The 19,075-nt window shown below is 42.1% G+C and overlaps 1 protein-coding gene across 1 annotated transcript; it reads left to right on the forward strand.

The window, feature by feature from the left end:
- The first annotated feature begins 368 nt into the window (after positions 1 to 368).
- LOC128453281 (pyridoxal kinase) lies at positions 369 to 18,845 on the forward strand. The gene is made up of 11 exons (XM_053436062.1): positions 369 to 731; positions 6,944 to 6,998; positions 9,718 to 9,822; positions 9,908 to 9,991; positions 11,063 to 11,097; positions 11,469 to 11,554; positions 12,634 to 12,679; positions 12,817 to 12,928; positions 13,052 to 13,188; positions 13,288 to 13,354; positions 13,507 to 18,845. Exons 1-11 carry the CDS (start codon positions 651 to 653, stop codon positions 13,620 to 13,622), a joined length of 924 nt encoding a protein of 307 aa, XP_053292037.1. The 5' UTR covers positions 369 to 650; the 3' UTR covers positions 13,623 to 18,845.
- The last annotated feature ends 230 nt before the right edge of the window (positions 18,846 to 19,075 follow it).

Consider the following 19,075-nt stretch of genomic DNA (forward strand, 5'->3'; position numbering starts at 1 on the left):
ACACACACACACACACACACACACACACACACAAAATAAGCGCAGCACCAGACTACATTATAAAAGCAGGCACAAATAAAACTTCTATCCCGTTTCCCTTTTATCTTGACAGAGTTATCACCCATTTGATCAATAAATCAATGTGAATGCTGTTTATGAACAATTCGGCCGCATGAATTCACACGATGGAGCAGAACGGAGCCCAGGAGAGCAGAGTTAACGGTCACGTTCATCCACATCCAGATGTGCTCATCAGGATGCTCTCGCTGCTGACGTCATCCGGTTTGAGGCGGTCTCTCAGATTGCCTGTTCAGAATAGTTGTGTCTGTATGTGTGTGTGTCTGTGTGTGTATGCGTGGGTGCGTGCGTGTCGCCCCAATCACGCCGCTCGTCACCACCCGTTACAACCGAGACACACACGCGCTCCTCGCACACACGCCGCCATCCTTGCGTGCAAGACACACTTGGTGCGTTAGCCTGCTAGCTAACGAGCTAACGAGCTAACGAACGTCTTGACCAAGCGGCGTCGCGTCGGTTTCACCCGGGTTTCCCCCCCCCTTTTTCCTCGTGATGTTCACGGGTCTCCACCGTTGAGGTACCGGGATTATCTGCTTCTGCTCCCCCCGCTCCTCGGCTGACCGGGAGCCGCCATGGAGTGCCGCGTGCTGTCCATACAGAGCCATGTAGTCCGGGGATATGTGGGCAACAAGAGCGCCTCGTTCCCGTTACAGGTAAATACACCCGAGCATGCACCCAATGTCGGACAGTTAATTGCATCCATTACCAGCTCGTACACATGCACCTGCTAACCGGTCGTCTCGCTAAGCCCCCGGCGGTACGAGCTGGGTTCGTGTGTGTCGCTGACACGTTTCATCCCCGCTGTTATTCTGAGTGGGTCGGGGCATCAATGACGGTGCTGTGGAAAAAGCCCGAAATAGCCTGGTAGCACCGGGGATGTGAGAGGAGAACAGCCGAGGACAGGTGTCGTTTTTCCCCTCAAACACACACACACAACATGGATGATGAACACAACAAGAAGCGACGTTTTCATCTATGTTTAATCATTTAATCTCATTTTAATGTTTGTTATAACGGTGTTATAAACACTACATGTCAATGAGGCTGTCCGATAATGGATGGAGGTGTTTTGTCCCCCAAAGCTTTATTGTCCACCAGGAGCAAACCAACCCATTAACTGAGGGTGAATCATGTCAGACGGTATTAAAGCCTTGTTCGCCCGCTAGATGTTTCCCAGATGTGTGATCCTGGAGCACCTGGTGTTAATCAAATGACCCCTACCTGGTGGAGTGGCTGGCGATGGCGGTACCCAGGAAGGTTTGACACCCACAGGTCGAAGTGAAGCACACACTGACCGGCAGGGAGCTCAGGATAATCTCAGGGATCATAGGGAGATCTGTGCCCAGATGTTAACCAGTCGTAGCTGTGCAGGTTCCCCTGGTTCCCATCATTTGCTCAAGACAGCGAAGGGCATCTACACAGCTGTAGTGGTAATGGTGTGTGTGGGAACATCTGGACGTACACACCTCAGTATACATCATACGTGCAGTTGATGGATAAGTAATCAGGACAGATGTTTACTGCTTTGAGTTGTCTGGTTATCCATCTTTCCTGCAGACCAGACAGCTGTACTGGTTTCTCCAAGGTGATCGATAGAAGTTACATGTGCATGTTACAAAAGGTGGTGACATCACAAACTTCCCACCACTAAGTTGTCTTCGGTGAAACCAGCCTTTTGTTTACCTTCATCGAAGAGGTTATGCTTTGTATAGATTTATTATGGTGTTATTGATCAACTTGGATGATTACCTGGCTGACAGCAGGACTGGGGGGGGGGGTTGGTCCCTTGTTTGCAGGTAAACAGTCGGTTGCCAGTTTACTCCTCGTGTTTGTGATGGTCAGTTAGACGGATTCGTCTCCACTGTTCTGTGTTGGCAAAATGCATTTGGCGATATGGCCCAAAATGATATCAAGATACAAAATGTATATTTGATTGTGATAATAATAATAGTAAATGTCAATTATGATTTATTAAGTGTAAGGAATCATTATGCTCTTGAGTGAAGGTTTTGGTTTTAAATTCTTCTTCATCTGCAGAAACAAACACTTGTAAATGACAAATGTACGATTGTATGATTCAAATCTTCGTCAGAATGGGCTTATTTCAGCGAGCAAGGTTCTCTCCTGTAGCAAAGAGGATTTTCAAAATGGCAATAGGCCGGAAGTGGAATGGGAGTAGAAAGCCACCTGAAACAGGCTCCCAGTGCCGGGCTCATACCCTCAGTCTCCATCCTGGGATTCACACGAATGATCCTGTGAGAGAGAGAGAGGGGGAGAGAGAGAGAGAGAGAGGTAGCCGGGCAATGAGGAGCCGAATGTTGTGAATATCTGAAGCGATGGTGTGACGGACCCCTACAGTCATAAATATACATTTATATTATCATCACACAGACTAGAGGCCACTCTGTTCAGCTCTACTCGTCAGACCACTGTGATATAACTATCACATCTTATTGTAACGTTATATACATAAACACCTCAGACACTTAAAGCTGTAAATCACTGCTTAGTTCCTATGGTCCATCAGTGAGCTGGAAAGTGACGAATCATGTACTGATGCTTTACATTGTGTTATTGGTTAACTTGTCGGTTAAATGTTAAACCAACCGATCGCTCAGGTTGTTCAGCACAGTTTGAAAATTGGAAAATGATTTTCAGTTTGTCTTTCATTCCCCCTGCAGACGAGGTTCTGTTTTCGTCTGTGAGTTTGCAGGATAACGCAAAAACTACAAAACTGATAAGGAAGGCTGCAAATGGGACTAATTCATAAAATTTTTGAGCAGATCCAGGTTTTATTTTCTACTTTCTTAAACATTGTTAGATAGAGAATTCTCTCTCATAGAATAAGTCATGTTTCTTTGTGAAAAGGGACTGTCTGGGCTCGACGGAGGTGTTTTCTCCTTTTATTTCTTGTTTTTATTTTGGTAATAAACATTAACTGACTCCCGCCCCTGGAGGAAAGGGAGGGCTGCAGTTCATCAGTCTATTAACCTGGACTGTGAAGCACTTGCCGATGAAGAACTGTTGAGCACAGCGTCTGAGTGGCTCAACATGTGTCTTGCTCTTTAGTTTAATAATAGGAACAAATGACTTTGGCGTTGAGTCATTACCTCGATCAACAGTCGTAATGAAGCTCTTACCTAAAGGTTCAGTTTACAGAGTGCTTGATGGGAGCCTCCAGAGCCCAAAAAAGAGCAGGTGCATCCAGAACAAGCCGGTGAATTGATATCGTGTGAAGGGCCACGGAGGTTATCGGCTCCTTCTGGCCGTGAGTGAGATCATCATTTCCCTTTTATGATCCCTAATGTCGACCGTGGGATGATACCAGTGATTGCTTCGGGGCTGTAATTGCTGAACGACAAAGCTGGTGATTGTTGCAGCTTAATATTTTCCTGGAGCAGCTGCGTGTGGCACAGAGTATTGATGCTGAAGCTGTAGAGGGAGAGAGAGAGAGAGAGAGAGACGCTACAGAACATGTCCCGTCATCCTGAAAGACTTGTGAGAAGTGCTGAGTCTATTTTTAGCTGGCAGAGGCCGGGATGTATTTTGCGGACGTCCTAATGGCTGCTGGGCTTTGATGCATGTCACTCAAGATTCAGCCGCTAATGTTCAACTATCGTACGGATGACCAAGGTCTGTTTGTCCTAAAGGCGCTTGTAAAAACAATGTTTACAAATGCAGCACAGTAGAGATTCCAAAATGTGTTAATAGCAATATGGATTTTAATAAGTGGATCTTAATTGATCTCTGGGGTAAACATCTATGGTTAAAATAATGGATGATAATAATTATCACGGTGAGAATAAGATTATGAACTTTATTTATATAGCAATTTCCAAAAGCAGGTTTACATTGTGCTTATAATAATATTTTACTTAATTAAGTTAGCTAAAGTTTATTTAACATAGGAGTCAATGGATAAAACATATAATTGAGAAGCATTGGAGAAATCAGTCTAAATAATATCATACACATGTTCGAGTAGTTATTTTGAATAATAATAATAAATCTTTCATCAAATTATTTTCAGCCAAAGATGAACTAGATGTTGAATAATGACGTAAACACACGTTTATGTTCATGTCAGATCCAGAGAGAGAGACAGTTTAATGGGTTTTAAATATCGATTTTGAATACTGAACAGAAAGCCCACTGGTCCATGTGGGAGCTGCTCTCATTTTTCAGAGTAACAACCATGATTCAGCCGGTGCGGAAGATCAGGGATAAGATGATGATGAGGACAATGATGAGGACAATGATGAGGACAATGATGAGGACGATGATGAGGACGATGATGAGGACGATGATGAGGACAATGATGATGATGATGATGATGATGATGTCAGCGAGCGTGGAGGGCATCCCTTTCTCTCTCTGCTGTCAGGACGGAGGATCTCAGGCCTGTCAGGCGGCATGGAGACGGAGCTGTGAAGAAGCAGGGCTGCGATTGGCTGCTCCAGGATTCCTCCTAATGACGCCACTGAAGATGGAGACAGGCGGCCTTGGAGCCAGACTGAATAGATTCAGCTCTCACATAGAAACTAAATTTAACCGTGAGCGCTTCCTTCAGGCACCGTGTAAAATGGGCTTCTTTTTTTCAGCTTTATTTTTGTCTTCATCAGATGAAGAGTTTCAGATTATTTAGCGATGTTAGCACGAGGGTCTGTTCTAATTCTGCTTCAGATCTTTATATCTCAACAGTGAAATGAAAGGTCATTCTTCAGCTTTATGTCATGTGTATTGCTTTAGCAAATGTGAGCATGGACACTCAAGCTAAGATGGTGGTCAGGATTTAAGTGCTATACATGAGCATTGTATCTTAACATAAATCATTCGACTGTATAGAAAGATGGACGACATGTCTCCACTTCCTCCCACTATCCAGAAAGGAAGCCAAACTATCCCAGGTACCATCTTGCACTGATGACATTATTTGGACCCAGATTCTACACATAACCAATCACGAGTCGGTCTCAGCTGTCAATCATGTTTCACACTGTATAGCATCAAAAGTAAAACTACCTTAATGTGCACTTTGATTTTAGTTCATCTCCCATCCAAGAACATGGAGGATATGGGGTTTATGCCCGATCCTGCAGGCAGCCACCCGGTAGAGATCCGGATAATTTGGCTTCACTTTTGGGAGCCGTCATGTCGTCCATCTTCATTTATAGTCTGATATAATCATTGAGAACATGTTAATTGTCTCAAACAGTTGGTACAAGTAGAGCAGCAAGTGGAATGTTTGGTCTGAGCAACACTGACATTAAGTTGAATAAGGTCCAAATTAAACGTGAAGGTACAGAAGGACTCAGTGAATATAGTGTTTGTGTTGACTCGGATCTGATCAGCATGTGTTGTGACACATGCTAATTGAAGAAACTCGTCTGTCGCAGGAGGGGTTTCCTCATTTCCCCTCAATTTACCAAAGCGTTTTTCAGAAAAGCCAAATGTTTTCCTTTTATAAAGATATAAAAAATCCTCTCTTCAGCCTCTGACTGAGTGGAAGCTTTTCATTCAGCAGCTTTGTAAACACACACTGAGGCTTATGAACAGTGATCAAGGATGTGACCTAAATAACATATTCTCAGCCCCATGAACATCAGAAACACGCTTTTACATCCACAGTCAATTTTCTTCCTGCTCAGCCAGAAGAACATCTTGTAACAGACGGCTTATGTTCTCGGGTCCTGCTGCTAAAATTGTCTGAAACAGCAAATAGAAACCTCCTAGAGAATATGTTTCATAAGCTTGAATCAAAAGACCAATATCTAATTAATAACTTACAGTACCACATGCATTAATCTTTCATACTCTTCCTCCAGGAGTGTATCCCTACACTACTGACTCATCATGTCATGTCCTGTATCCCTCACGCTGGTGATACAAATACAGAGATTGCTAATGAGATTATTTTCATTAGCAGGATCGTTGACGAGTCACTCCAAGGTCGGAGTTAACATCCACGCTCCTTTATTCCGGGGGTGTCGCTGCCTGTCCCCACTGAAAGCAGAGTCTTGTATCTCAGAGTTACAGTCAATTGAAGAGAACAAAGGACGCCCCCCCCCCCCTCCTGCTTCAGTCCAATTAAATAAAGTAATTCAGATAACAATTGGCTTTGCACGTGGATGAGTCATGTGTCTCTCTCTCTCTCTTGAGGACACCAGGAGATGTTTTTTGCAGCTCTGTGCAGATTTCAGCTCATGTTAAACTGAGAGCACGTTGTTTTGTTTTTATCTCTGGACCAGAGCTTCTGTATGAAGAACATGTTCAAATTGGTTTATTGAAAGTCGTAGAGCTCAATTAAAGACACAAAACAACTAGAGAGAGACAAAAACAACTCAAATGAGATGCAAAATTATAAAAAACAGATATAAAAATGAACACAAAGAAACAAAATGACTGTCAAAGGATGCAAAACAACCGCAAGTACAAATATTAGACAAACTTGACTTTCAAGGTAATGCAAAAAAACACAAAATGATCCCCAAAAACACACAAAATTACTATGAATAGGCACAAAAATAAGTCCCAAAGACCCACAGTTGCCCCCCAAAAAAACAAGAGCAATTACTTCTCCATTTTGGGCACTGTGTGTTAAAAGGGATTTTACACAGCCATATACATTTTGACGGAAATTTCCTTATACTGAAGCTGAGACATTTTCTCGTTGATATTAATATTTTAATAATGTAATTATCATTAAAAGTTATTTTACTTTTTGTTTGGGCTGTAGGTGCTTTACAGTACACTTTGCATACTGTGTGTGTCGGAGTGTGAACTATACGACTGTAATTAAATGCATTAGAGCTGTGGTCGTTGCTCCTTATCACTCCTAACATATTCCTCCTCTCTCTGTCTCCAGGTTTTAGGGTTCGAGGTGGACTCCATTAACTCTGTCCAGTTCTCCAACCACACAGGTAAGACTGTCGTGTTTCCTGTCGGGGTGAGAGTGTGTTTTATTTAGTGTGTGGGTGTGTGTGTGTGGGTGTGTATGAGTCAGGGCCTCTGGTGTCGTGATGAGGTGTTACGGTGCGTTAGAGAGACGGTTGTCGTCGAGGCTGACGAGTGAACACAGCAGTGAGTCACATTTTGAGGAGGTCAGCAAATTTATTGTCTGACACCGGAGCAGCTTTACACACAGAGGCAGCTGTCGGCCACTCGCTCCCTTCATACTTTATTTCTCTCTGTGTGTGTGTGTGTGTGTGTGTGTGTGTGTGTGTGTGTGTGTGTGTGTGTGTGTGTGTGTGTGTGTGTGTCAGTCACTGAAGCTCCTGTTTTTAACATATTGTGGTAAGAAACAGTGGTACAATTAAAATCTATAAGAAATACGTTAATGAACAGATATATTTGATGATTACTTGAAGAGTATGTATGTATGGACCTAATGAAGGTATTGTAATGCTTTAATGAAGATAATGAATAGTGGTGGAAATGTAGAATGAATGTTTTATACTAGATAATCTGAATAACTCAGTTTATTTACTTTATATTGCACTTATCAAAATCAGTAATTAAACTGTGATACTTGTGGCAGCCGTAATCAGATTTCTGAAAAGGATTTTTGTCTCGTCTTGTTACTGGCTCACAGTGTTTCTGCATCATCCTCATCACATTTACTTGTTGTGTTTTCTGATGTAATTTGCCGGCACCATGAATGAGTAATTCTCTTCTGTGTGTTATTCACACACACACACTAAAGTCGAAGACTGATCCACTGAGCGCTGTGAAAACAAACACGTCCGCTCAGCTGTTGCTTGTTGCTTCTCCGTGAATACAAACACCATCCAGCGACTCACGAATCCTCACAGGAGCAGACCATTGTTGTTTTTATATATATATTTAAATATGAATCCAAACTGAGCAAATTCCCCTACGAAGAAGAATACTGACAAAACTAAAATGCTCTGAACTTAAAAGACGGCTGATTGTCTTTTCTGAAACTTGTATATGAATTTCCCGGAGTAGACAAAGGTAGAAACTGTGTCCAGGCACCTTTTTGTGTAGTTTTTTATGTGTTGTAGTTTGAGAAAGCAAGTCATCATCACCTATTCTCTCTAATTGCCTCTAACGTCTGATGGAGAATCTGGATAATTGTGAGTGGAGAGGAGGATGAGTGTTGTGTTGCTGTGTGGGCGAGTGAAAAATACTGAAATACTGTGATTTCAAATCTACGTTTGAAGCTGTTGAAGATTCTGCTGTAGATTGAGGCACATTTCTTTTATTACTGGAAAGATGATGTCATGCTATTCAAGGCTACTTTGATTAAGAGATTCACATCTAATCAGGAGCTAAAACACAACATTGTATTATCTCCTCACACATCTGTTCTGTCCTGTTGTTGTCAGATGTTATTTAATTGTTCTGTGGCAGATTTGTCTCACCAGAACTGAGACTTGATTCCCATCAGCTCCCAGCAAAATCGATGAAGCTTTAGTCAAGGACGAAACCAGAGAACACGTGAGAATCACTGGTTTCCTCCTCCCTGTTCTTCTTGTCTCCTGAGGACAAGAGGATCAGTGGAGTAAATTGTGTTTGTCCGAGTGACCTTAACCTAGAAATGCATGAGACTGTGCTGGTGCTGCAGTTTAATCAGATCTTGGACCTGAATTTAGGATAATTAACATTTGGCATTTCTCAGAGGAGAGTTTGCAATTTTGGTTTGACATATTGAAGAAGACGTGAGAGAGAGAGAGGGAGACTCGCAAGAAGCACATAGATGGAGAATAGAGAGAGAGAAAGCGAGAGAGACGGGATATAAATGAATGAGAGGGACGGACAGTTGATGATGGAGAGAAGGATGGAGGGAAGAAAGGAGAGGAAGAAGAGCGACAGGATGCAGCAGTAAACAGGAGCAGGCGCCGAGAATTGCGACAGCAGCAAATGATGACGACAGAAGCAGCTCTTATCTGTAGGCCCACACACACACACACACACACACACACACACACACACACACACACACACACACACACACACACACACACACACACCGACTGCTCATCTCATAGCCCCTTTGGCTTTCTCCCAGCTTGTTGCTTAGCAACCAGAACCCCCCCACCACCACGTGACCTGGCTGTGACTCACCTGGAGCTGCGACATCATCGGCCTGCAGCAAACGTGTCATACGCACACAGACGTGCACCAACGCACGCTCACACTGGCTTTCACGTCACATCCATATACGTCCATATCAGTACATAAAGTACCAAACGCACACATACACCCGATGTACAAACACACACACACACGCAATGTCAACACACCCAGGCACGCACAGTGAAGGTGTGTGTGCATCAGGAGAACGGTCTGTGTCCTGACCAGAGGCTGCACGTCCACCCTCTGCTCTGTGTGTCTGTGTGTGTGTCTGTGTGTGTGTGTGTGTCTGTACCTCATTGAAGTTCACTCTGCTCAGTTAGTCAGACGTCACATGGACGTAACAAAATGCTCAGAGTTCTGCTGGTCAGCAATAAACAAATCTATTCTGTAACAGTATCTGAGAATAATGGACTTTCTTCGTGTGTGTTTGTGTTCTTGTGCCAATACAATAGAAGGATTGTGAAAGTTGAGTCAGCTCTTTTCAAACACAATATCTCTCCTCTCCCCCCCCCCCCCCTCCTCTCCTCCTCCTCTCTGCAGGTTATTCTCATTGGAAAGGTCAGGTGTTGACGGCAGATGAGCTTCATGTTCTTTATGAGGGAATCAAGCTGAACAACGTGCACCACTATGACTACGTTTTAACAGGTGAATATCCACTTGATCCCATTTCTGTAGTTACACCCAGTCCTGTGTTAATCTGTTCTGACCAGTTCCTGTGTGTTGTGTTCAGGGTACACCAGAGACACATCCTTCTTGGAGATGGTGGTGGACATTGTTCAGGAGTTAAAGCGAGCCAACCCCAACCTGGTGTACGGTGAGTTCTGAGTTCAAGAGGTTTCACTTTCACACCAGTTATATAAGTAGAACTGAGTGAAAAACATAATTAGAGAAGCTTCGTAGTTGCAAAAAACAGTATAAAGACATAATAGGAACACGTAAACATGTCATAACAATGAAAAGCCTGAATACATTTAAATACTGTGCAGTCATTGTGTGTCTGTGTGTTTAATGTGTATTATTTAAGTTATTAAACGTGATTAGATTCCATGTATTAACTCCAGAGTTTGTTTTCAGTGGAGGCAAAGGCAAGAGAACGCTACCAGAAAAGCACACAAATATCATTGGAGCAGAATTATAATTTTTCTATAAGTTCCTTCGAGCCAAAGTTCACATTCCAGTCGTCTCTCTGAAGCTCTCGATGGGAGCAGAGCTGCAGCTCCGAGGTCGGCAGGGCACTCTATTCATACACATGAGAAATTAATTGTTTATTCCTGTGGCCTGGAACCAGCCTCGGGCACTTTCTTCCCCAAAAGGTTAATTAATGCAGTTTGGGAAATGTGCAGTTTCTGTTGCATCAGTGGAGACGTAATGTGGCTGCTCCTCCAGTCAGGACCTCACAGTCTCAAAGTTGGGTAATATCCAGTTTTTAACACATTCAAGCTTCACTCAGCCTTTTAATGCATTAAATGCTGTTACCAGTATAAAAAAAAAGTTGTTTCCAACTAAGTGCAGAGTTTCTTTGGTCAGTTCAGTGAAAGTTTTTTTGGTATTGAAGGATTCAACGTTCACACATTTTCCTGTAGATGCGGGTTTGGATGTTGACCTGATACACACTCCTGATACACACTCCTGATACAGGAGCTTCTCTTCAGGTCTCCACCATCTCCTGACAAATACTTCTGACTCTTAAGCCTCTAGCTGCTCAGCTGTTATTCACCTAATCTGCTGTTCCGTGTCGGGCAGCCGGTCTTTTACGTTTCTCTTTTTTAAAACACCTGTTTGTCTCTTGTCACTGCAGTGTCCGTGTCATGTGGTATTTAGTGTGAATGTTTGTGCAGCTGTACACATCTGTGAACTGACTCTGAGTGTGTTGTTGTTTTTTCAGTATGTGACCCCGTCCTCGGTGACCACGGATCTATGGTGAGGTTCCCAGCAGCTTCATGCTCTTAGTACTGTATGTGCAGTATGTTTGTTTGTGTGTGTTGTCATTAGAGGTTGTTTGTCTCTTTAATGTGTGTGGGAGGGATTTTGTGTGTGTGTTTTGTGGGGGTGTGTTACAAGGCATTTTTTCAGTAAATCAGTGTGTGTTGTGTGTGTATATATTACATTGTGCATACGTTCATTTTCAGGGATTAAGATCACATTCTGACGGTTAGCGCTCATAATTTCCAAACCGTGAAAACAAAGATCAAAAGGCTCTGAATTAGCCGAGCGTGTAGTTCTTCCCACGGGGTTAATTTCTGTGTTTCTATTACGTGACGTGACTCTAACACGTGTGTCTCCATCCACAGTATGTTCCCCAGAATCTGTATCCGGTCTATAAGAACAAGGTGGTTCCTGTCGCCGACATTATTACCCCCAACCAGTTTGAGGCAGAGTGAGTGCAAGTCTTTTTATTTACTGTTTCATATCCGCAACTCTTAAATCGAATGGCTTCTTCTTTAAATTACCTTCCCCTCATTGAGTGTGTAACTGTGTGAGTAGCAGAGTATTAGCACAAACCATCTTTATGTAATGCCTCTCATGATGTTATCTAATGCCTCCATTTTGTGGCTGCAGAAACTTGGGGAAGATTGAAGAGAAAATGCACCTTAGCTTCTCTCTAATCCGTCTCATCTCCTTCACTTTCACCTTATTTACTTGTTTTAATCCCTTAATTACTCCATTTAAATCCATACTTTAGAAAATAATCTCATAAAGAAGCTGTCTGATGCCTTATTTAAAGGACCAAGACACTTTGTGTTCTGTGGCTGCACAGTGGCATCAAATGGAAATGTAGCATAAACACAAATACACAATTCTCCAAAACTATATCAAGTAAACTTTTCATTTAAGATGGAATTAAATAGATTTCAGTCATACTTATATATTAGTGACATCGAACTTGAGTATTTCAGTTAATGAATAAAGTTGTTTTATAACTATGCAGGTTCCTAATTTAAATGTGTATATCTAGGAACTTTAAATTGTCTTTGAATAACTCTCAATAGAAACATTGAAGTATAATACTAAAAAGAAAATCTTAATTATCATGTTAATTAAAGTTTTGAGGAAGTCAGAGATGTTTGTCTTTTTAAACTGTCCTGGTTAAATCAGCAACGTGACAGAGTTTGATGTCAGTGTCTCCTGTAAATTCTTTTAATGCCTGGATCTGATGTTTAGTGTTTAAATACATGTAATTGATCATCTTAGAGACACAAGCAGATATAAGTTGTTAACTGATGTGTGAAAAACATGAACAGTTCCATTAAACACAGTTTATCAGACGTCTCAACTCAAGTCCACCTTCACTGTCGAGTAGCTCCATCTAGTGGTGTCTCCCTCTACCTTCTCAACCAGAACAACTTTAAACCATAAACATTTTCAATCTCGTCTTGAATTAGACTTTCTCTGACTCATGTATCTTTCTACTTGATAACTTAATTTTCAATTAAGGCCATGTCTTTGTTGTTGTAGATTACTGACGGGGAAAAACATCAGCACAGAGAAAGATGCTGTGGAGGTAATGAACCAGTTTGATCTAATTCCTCTTTCCTTTCTTGCATCTTTTCTGTGTTTTGAGCTGTTGTAGTATTATGTGGTCTTGCATTGTTATTTCCCTGCTGACAACAAACACACTCCCTCACTGACTGTGTGCAGGTCATGGACCTTCTTCATGCTATGGGCCCGGACACGGTGGTCATCACCTCGTCTGATCTGCCCTCCAGGTTGGGAGACCGCTTCCTGGTGTCGCTGGGCAGCCAGCGTAAGGGTAGGTGACGTCTTAAAGAGTGTGATGTGTGTGTCTGTACTGTTTTTGAGACGTCTTTAGAAATACAGCTTTTGACATTGATTCCGTTTGTTTATAAATTAACCTTTGTCTCTGCTGCATCAGTTCGTCCAGACGGCAGCAAGACAACACAGAGAGTTCGAATAGAAGTTCCCAAAGTGGACGCCGTTTTCGTAGGAACCGGAGATTTGTTTGCGGCAATGCTGCTAGCGTGGACACACCACTACCCTAATGACCTCAAGGTACAAACGCATGCATGAACACACAACGACCCAGAGAATCCTAAAGACACGGACACACGTTTAAACCGAGTCGTTCTCTTTTACCCGTCTCTGTCTCAGATGGCCTGTGAGAAGACGTTTTCAGTGATGCACCATGTTATCCAGAGGACCATATCTTATGCTCACGGTAAGAAGTGTGGGACTAGAAGCTTTTTACTTTGCAACATGTCAAATTAATTTTGTTTTCACACTAGAGACCAAAGATGATCTACAAGAGTTATTATCGTTTATCTTTATTCATGTCTGCCCACCCCCCCCACCCGCCCCTCTCTCCCTCAGAGCTAGCCGGTCCTGGTCGGAAGCCCAGTCCGCCCCAGCTGGAGCTGAGGATGGTTCAGAGTAAAGCTGACATAGAAGACCCTGCTATAGTGACTGAGGCCAAGGTCATATCCTAACATTACCCGCCCATAAGACTCATACTAACCTTGTGCTCTTCACCCATGAATCTCTCAAATCCTATATCTCGGTAAATCTCTCATCACTGTAAAACCTTGACTGTCGTCTTCCCAACTTCAACACGTCATCATCCAGACTCCTGAAACCCCTTAGTATTGTAACCCCTTTAGTCCTTTCCCCTTAAAACCTTTACCCCTTGAACTCCTCGGTGTCCGAACCCCTTAAACCCGTAGCTCCGACGACCCCGAACCCAAACCCTGTTTTTAGAACCGGAGCCATGGATAGACAGAAGGTTTGGTCAGGTTGGGCCGTGATGGCGTCTTCTTGAAACAGGGTATGTGAGTGGAATGCACAGCTGCTGCTTTATGGTAAGCTTTAGGCTTTAAGTGTCGTTTCCTGCTCCAGGATATCACTTAATTCTATTTACATGTTCTATAGCAACGGTTAATAAAAAAAGTATGAATCTTTAGAGATAATTAGCTATGAGAAAAGTCCAGTGTAGATATCGATAAGGGAGGTTTCTTATAGCAAAGGTTGAGAAGTTGTTTGTAGTTAATGAAAGTTAAGTAAAATAAAATAAGAATTAAGTGTAAAGTATTTCTCCCACCGTCAATTTAAAATTAAAACATCAGCACTTATTGTGATACCAGTTGAGACAGGGTTTCCTCTGGGCTTTAAAAATCAGTTATCTGGATTTAAAGCATTTAAAAACATGTTTAAATATAACACACTAGGTTTTAAATGCGTTCAGGTAAGTCTAATTTAGTTATTTTTAAAATTAAATATGTTGGCAGCATGCATAATTGTGACGTCTCCGTGTGTTGTGATTCTGGGACTCTGACATTCCTTCATATCTGTCGTACTTGAAATATGTCTTGTAACTTTAATTTAAACCCTAGAAATATAACACACACGGTTTTATTATGTCTTTGTTTTTTTTTTTATATTTCCAATGAGGTTCTGACATAGTGGAAATAATGTGAAGTTGCTTTTGGAGACAAAAAAAACAACTCAAATTGATCCACAACAGAAAGTGAATTGATTCCAGCTCCTGAATATTTCAGGATGTAAAAACACTGCCTCTAGATTCCTGTTACTTCATGGCTCTGTTACTGCCTCTCCACTCACACACTCGTTGTGTTACTGACGGTGTTGCTCCCCAGCGACGCTCCTCCACACCAGTTGCTAAGTTTGCACTGGTTCTACTGTTACATGACCAGACTCTGTTCGTCTATGGCTCCGCCCCACCACTGTCCCCGCCCCCTCCCCGTCTTACAGCAGTGATGTAATGTGACCAAGTCTAACCCCCGACCCCTTGACAATAATAACAAAGGAAAAAAAAACGCACAATGTATAGTTGATGTATAGATGTTGTACCATAACTGTATTGGACCATCTGTATGATATCTTCTATCTGATCTGTGTATTGGACCATAGTGTTGATGCTACTGTACTATAGACCACACCCACTACAATATCACCCCAACCAGGGACGACGGGGGGGTTCTGGCACCCGAGCGGCTCCTGTGGCTCCAGATGTTCTCACTTGTTAGTAATAAGTAACTGTCTGATTATCATAGTAAATAGTTGAACCTCTCTCATCTCAACAAAAAGAAAAATGGTCTACCTGGAGCCTCTCAGAGCCGCCGCTCCCCCCCGGCTGATTTCTATCTGCAGTGCATTGTTAGACTGATCAGAAATCTGCCGCCTCGGTGCCAGAACCAACCCACATCACGCCGGGCGGTTCCCGGCTCAGCTCTGGCCCAGAACCCTATATCTGAGAGTTGTGCCACTGAAATGACTGGAGGCCTCGAGACGTAGTAGAAGGAGACTTCCCCCACGTCCAGTAGCAGCTCCGCTAACTTTTGTCGTGGACACTTTAATTTACTTTTGCTTCACTTCACACTCCACTGTGAACAGAATCGATGATGGTTTCAGTTTTTAATTAAATATATAAGACTAAAGATCCAATGTAACATCTGGGCAAACTCGGGCCTTTTTGAAATGACTGTGAGAAAAATATTGAACTTGTTTTATCTTCTTCAGCTGATTATTATTCTCTATTTCGTTTAATTAAAGCACAATTTGTCTATAAATTATATATTTTTAAATTAAAACATCACTATTTAGGTAACTAACTGATCAAATGTTTTTCCCAACAAAGAATAATTTATTTTGAATTATTAAAGCAAATGTTTGTGATCTAACTTTCCCAGTAACATCAGAAAATGTTTGAATACTGTGATTAAAGTTTTGATTTCAGAAAGTCAAACTTTGCACAGTGTTCTCCGCTCACTGACCCAGAAGCAAACTAATCTCTAAATGACTTGAAACAGTTGTGACGTCTTCCCCTGTTGATTTGACTGAGCTTTATAATGATGCTGGTCCCGATGATCTTACGGTTGAATTAGTAATCATCTCTAAATGACCATCATCTTCTGTTTCCCACTGTGGAGTGTGACTGGGAGAGATGTGACGAGAACATGACTTGCGACGGTGGTAATGAGCCGGTTTCAAACCAACGACGTTGCAAGAACTTGGCATGTGCCTTAGCCCGCTGAGCTACCAGGGCACCACAGCAAATGAGATTTTAATGAAATTTTAACTCAGAATCTTTATTTCTTCTCTGATTTCCTCCCTCGTTGTTTCCTGATTTGAATGTTCGCTAAACTTTTAACGACAGGAAACCAACAACAATAATTCCGGGCTGACTCTGCTCAGCAGTAACACGCGCGTGGAAACCAAATAACTGGAGGCTTAAAAAGAAAAATATAAAAAATTCCAGATGCCGTCAGTGTCTCACCTGAGCTTGATGTAAGGTTCTGGGCAGGCCAGTGTAATTCTGTACTGCTGTTGTTTCTCTATGGACTGTACTGTGATACTGCCTTAGGAACCGAACATCATAACATCACAATACTGCTCACTGAGGGAGAGAGGGGGGAGGGGGGAGGGAGGAAGGAAGGAAGGAAGGAAACGTGAGATGTCTTCAATGTACATGTCCTTTTGATTGACAGCACATTACTGTCCTGCAGAGCGAGAAACGAGACGACACATATACTCAGATCTTCTGTTCGAATCTATAGTAATGATGTTCTTTCATTCTCAATTAAGAGGATTTGATTATTTATTCAATTAACAAACCAAAACAACAATTCAAATCCCAAAGAAATTCAATTTGTAACTAGAACTAGGTGTAACTAGGTTCTTATTTGAGCTCATTTCCCGCCAGAAACCAAATTTGAATTCTCTAGATCCAGAAGTTTTCCTAAAGATCTCTGAATTATTCTCTGAGAAATCAAAATTTAATGAGTCTTTCCTTGACTCGTGTCCCAACCTCACACAGAATATCATTACGTCCTCAGCAGAAGTTATTATATAAAACCGAAGCAGGAAATTTCCACAGTTTTTCTTGATAAATTAAAAGATAGGGTTATATTATTAATTTTCTGGAAACCTTCTGGAGTATAAAGAAGCGAGTAAAAGAAAAATGCAGTCTCATTCTTGAAATTGTCCATATTGATTTTCGTACTCGTACAGTTCTATTGTGCCACTGTAGCCCTGATGGTCATATCAGTAATTCTCGGCCAATCAGCTTTCAGCTCTGCTATAATCGACATGTGCACTATCCAATCCTCTGCTTCCTGCTAACAAACCAGTCAGCTGTACTATCGGGTCAAAGTGTGTCTACCTGTCGTGTCCGTACGAGAGTGTGTGTGTGTGTGTGTGTGTGTGTGTGTGTGTGTGTGTAAGTGTGTGCGTGTTTATAGATAAATATATATATATATAGATGTCTTATGGTCACAGGGTTTTTTTGTGTGTGTATGTGTGCGCATCTGAAATGAAAGAGGAGGGTTTTAAAAAATGAAAAGAAACTTAAAAAAAAACGATAGTGTAGAAGAGGAGGTGGGGTTTGTTCAGGAGGACAATCGTTGTGTGATGATACAAAGTGTTGCATCACTTCTCTCCTCTCTGATAAACCAGTAGAGGACTGTCACTGCCCGGGACTGGTTGAAAGTGGGACGTTTCTTGACGCCTCATGTCTCCTTGTCCTCTTCCTCCCCCTTCCACCTGTCAGAACATCTGCCCACCGCTGCACCTGCCTCCCCCGCAGCGCTAGTTGTTGTGTTGCTAGTTTTATCCTCGCAGTGTGTGTGTGTGTGTTGTGTGTTACACCCCATCTCTCTGCTCCATCTGTTCCCGAGCTGGTCACAACAACCTGCCGAATCTCTCTGCTTCCATGAACTCTTCCTCCATCCTCCCTGCTGCTCTCCTCTTCACTGTTCATCTGTTCAACATCTGGATTGAGTTGCACCAGCTCTCTTGTAAAGACTTGACTAAATTCTGAGTGGTAACTAGTTATTTCTTCCACATGCTCGCGAATAAATTGTGTTGCTGCTAAAATATGAAGCTTCTGACCTGAGCAGGGGGCATTGAGCAGCCTGAGTTTGTGAGCTGCTGGTTAACTGTTACTTTCAGCCTCTTAAACCTGCTAAATTAAAGGGAGGAGCTGAGAGCTGCAGAGGTGGGATGGTAATTCTCAGTGGGATGAGCAGTTCTGATAAAAACACTGGTCTAACTTATTCTTTGATAAGAATATTGGTGATTTAAGCCTTAAGATTTGTGTTATTTGGCTAAACTGTGTAATCAATGTTGAAAATGTAACTCTCCAGCTTCAAGGCTCTACTTAAGTTTAGTTTAATGTTTTTTATCCTTTGCCATCAGGCCCCACGTTGCAGTTTGTAATTTACGTGGTTACAAGTGATGCAGACTTCCCATGTGGCTTTGCTTTGACACTCACCGCTATTCACGCTCCTGCCCCCCCCCCCCTCCTATTCTCCCTCCTCTTTTCAGCTGTTCTTTTAGACCCTCCCTTCATCTGACATCCACGCTTAATGATAAAACGTCTGCCACTAAAAAAACTGCAGCCGCCCGACTGCCCGTCTCCGACCGTGATCCTCCCCTCTCTTCCCGATCGACGCTCCCATCTCCGCCATCTTGTTTTTATGTTCTTGGTGGCCAAAACAAAAACAAAAACAAAACGAGGAAATGTACTAATCATTGTTTGGTAACTGTTTCTAGTGCTATGTTTTTGGAGCGTTACGAGTATTTTCTAACATGTTACAATAAAAGATTGTAGTGTACAAATTCACGTTTATAAAATATATATATAGATATATATGAGAAATGTATGTTCTAATGCAATAAAGAGAGATTAAGAACTATGGAGATCTCTTGTTTTTTTTAACGAATTTGTGTCTTGACTTGTTCCCGTATGGTCTGTTCCAGTCTCTGTTTTAAACTTTTATGGAAGTTAAACAAGAAAAATTCAGCCCCATTTTTTTTTTCCGCTTCCAGAAAATACAGGTTCCAGGCACTGAGGCATTGGTTTCACTTTCCAGACCTGGAGTCAATGACCATTTTTATATATGTTTGCCTTTATGAAATACATTGA

The sequence above is a fragment of the Pleuronectes platessa genome, chromosome 12, assembly GCF_947347685.1.
Source record: "Pleuronectes platessa chromosome 12, fPlePla1.1, whole genome shotgun sequence".
In the NCBI taxonomy this organism is placed as follows: domain Eukaryota; kingdom Metazoa; phylum Chordata; class Actinopteri; order Pleuronectiformes; family Pleuronectidae; genus Pleuronectes; species Pleuronectes platessa.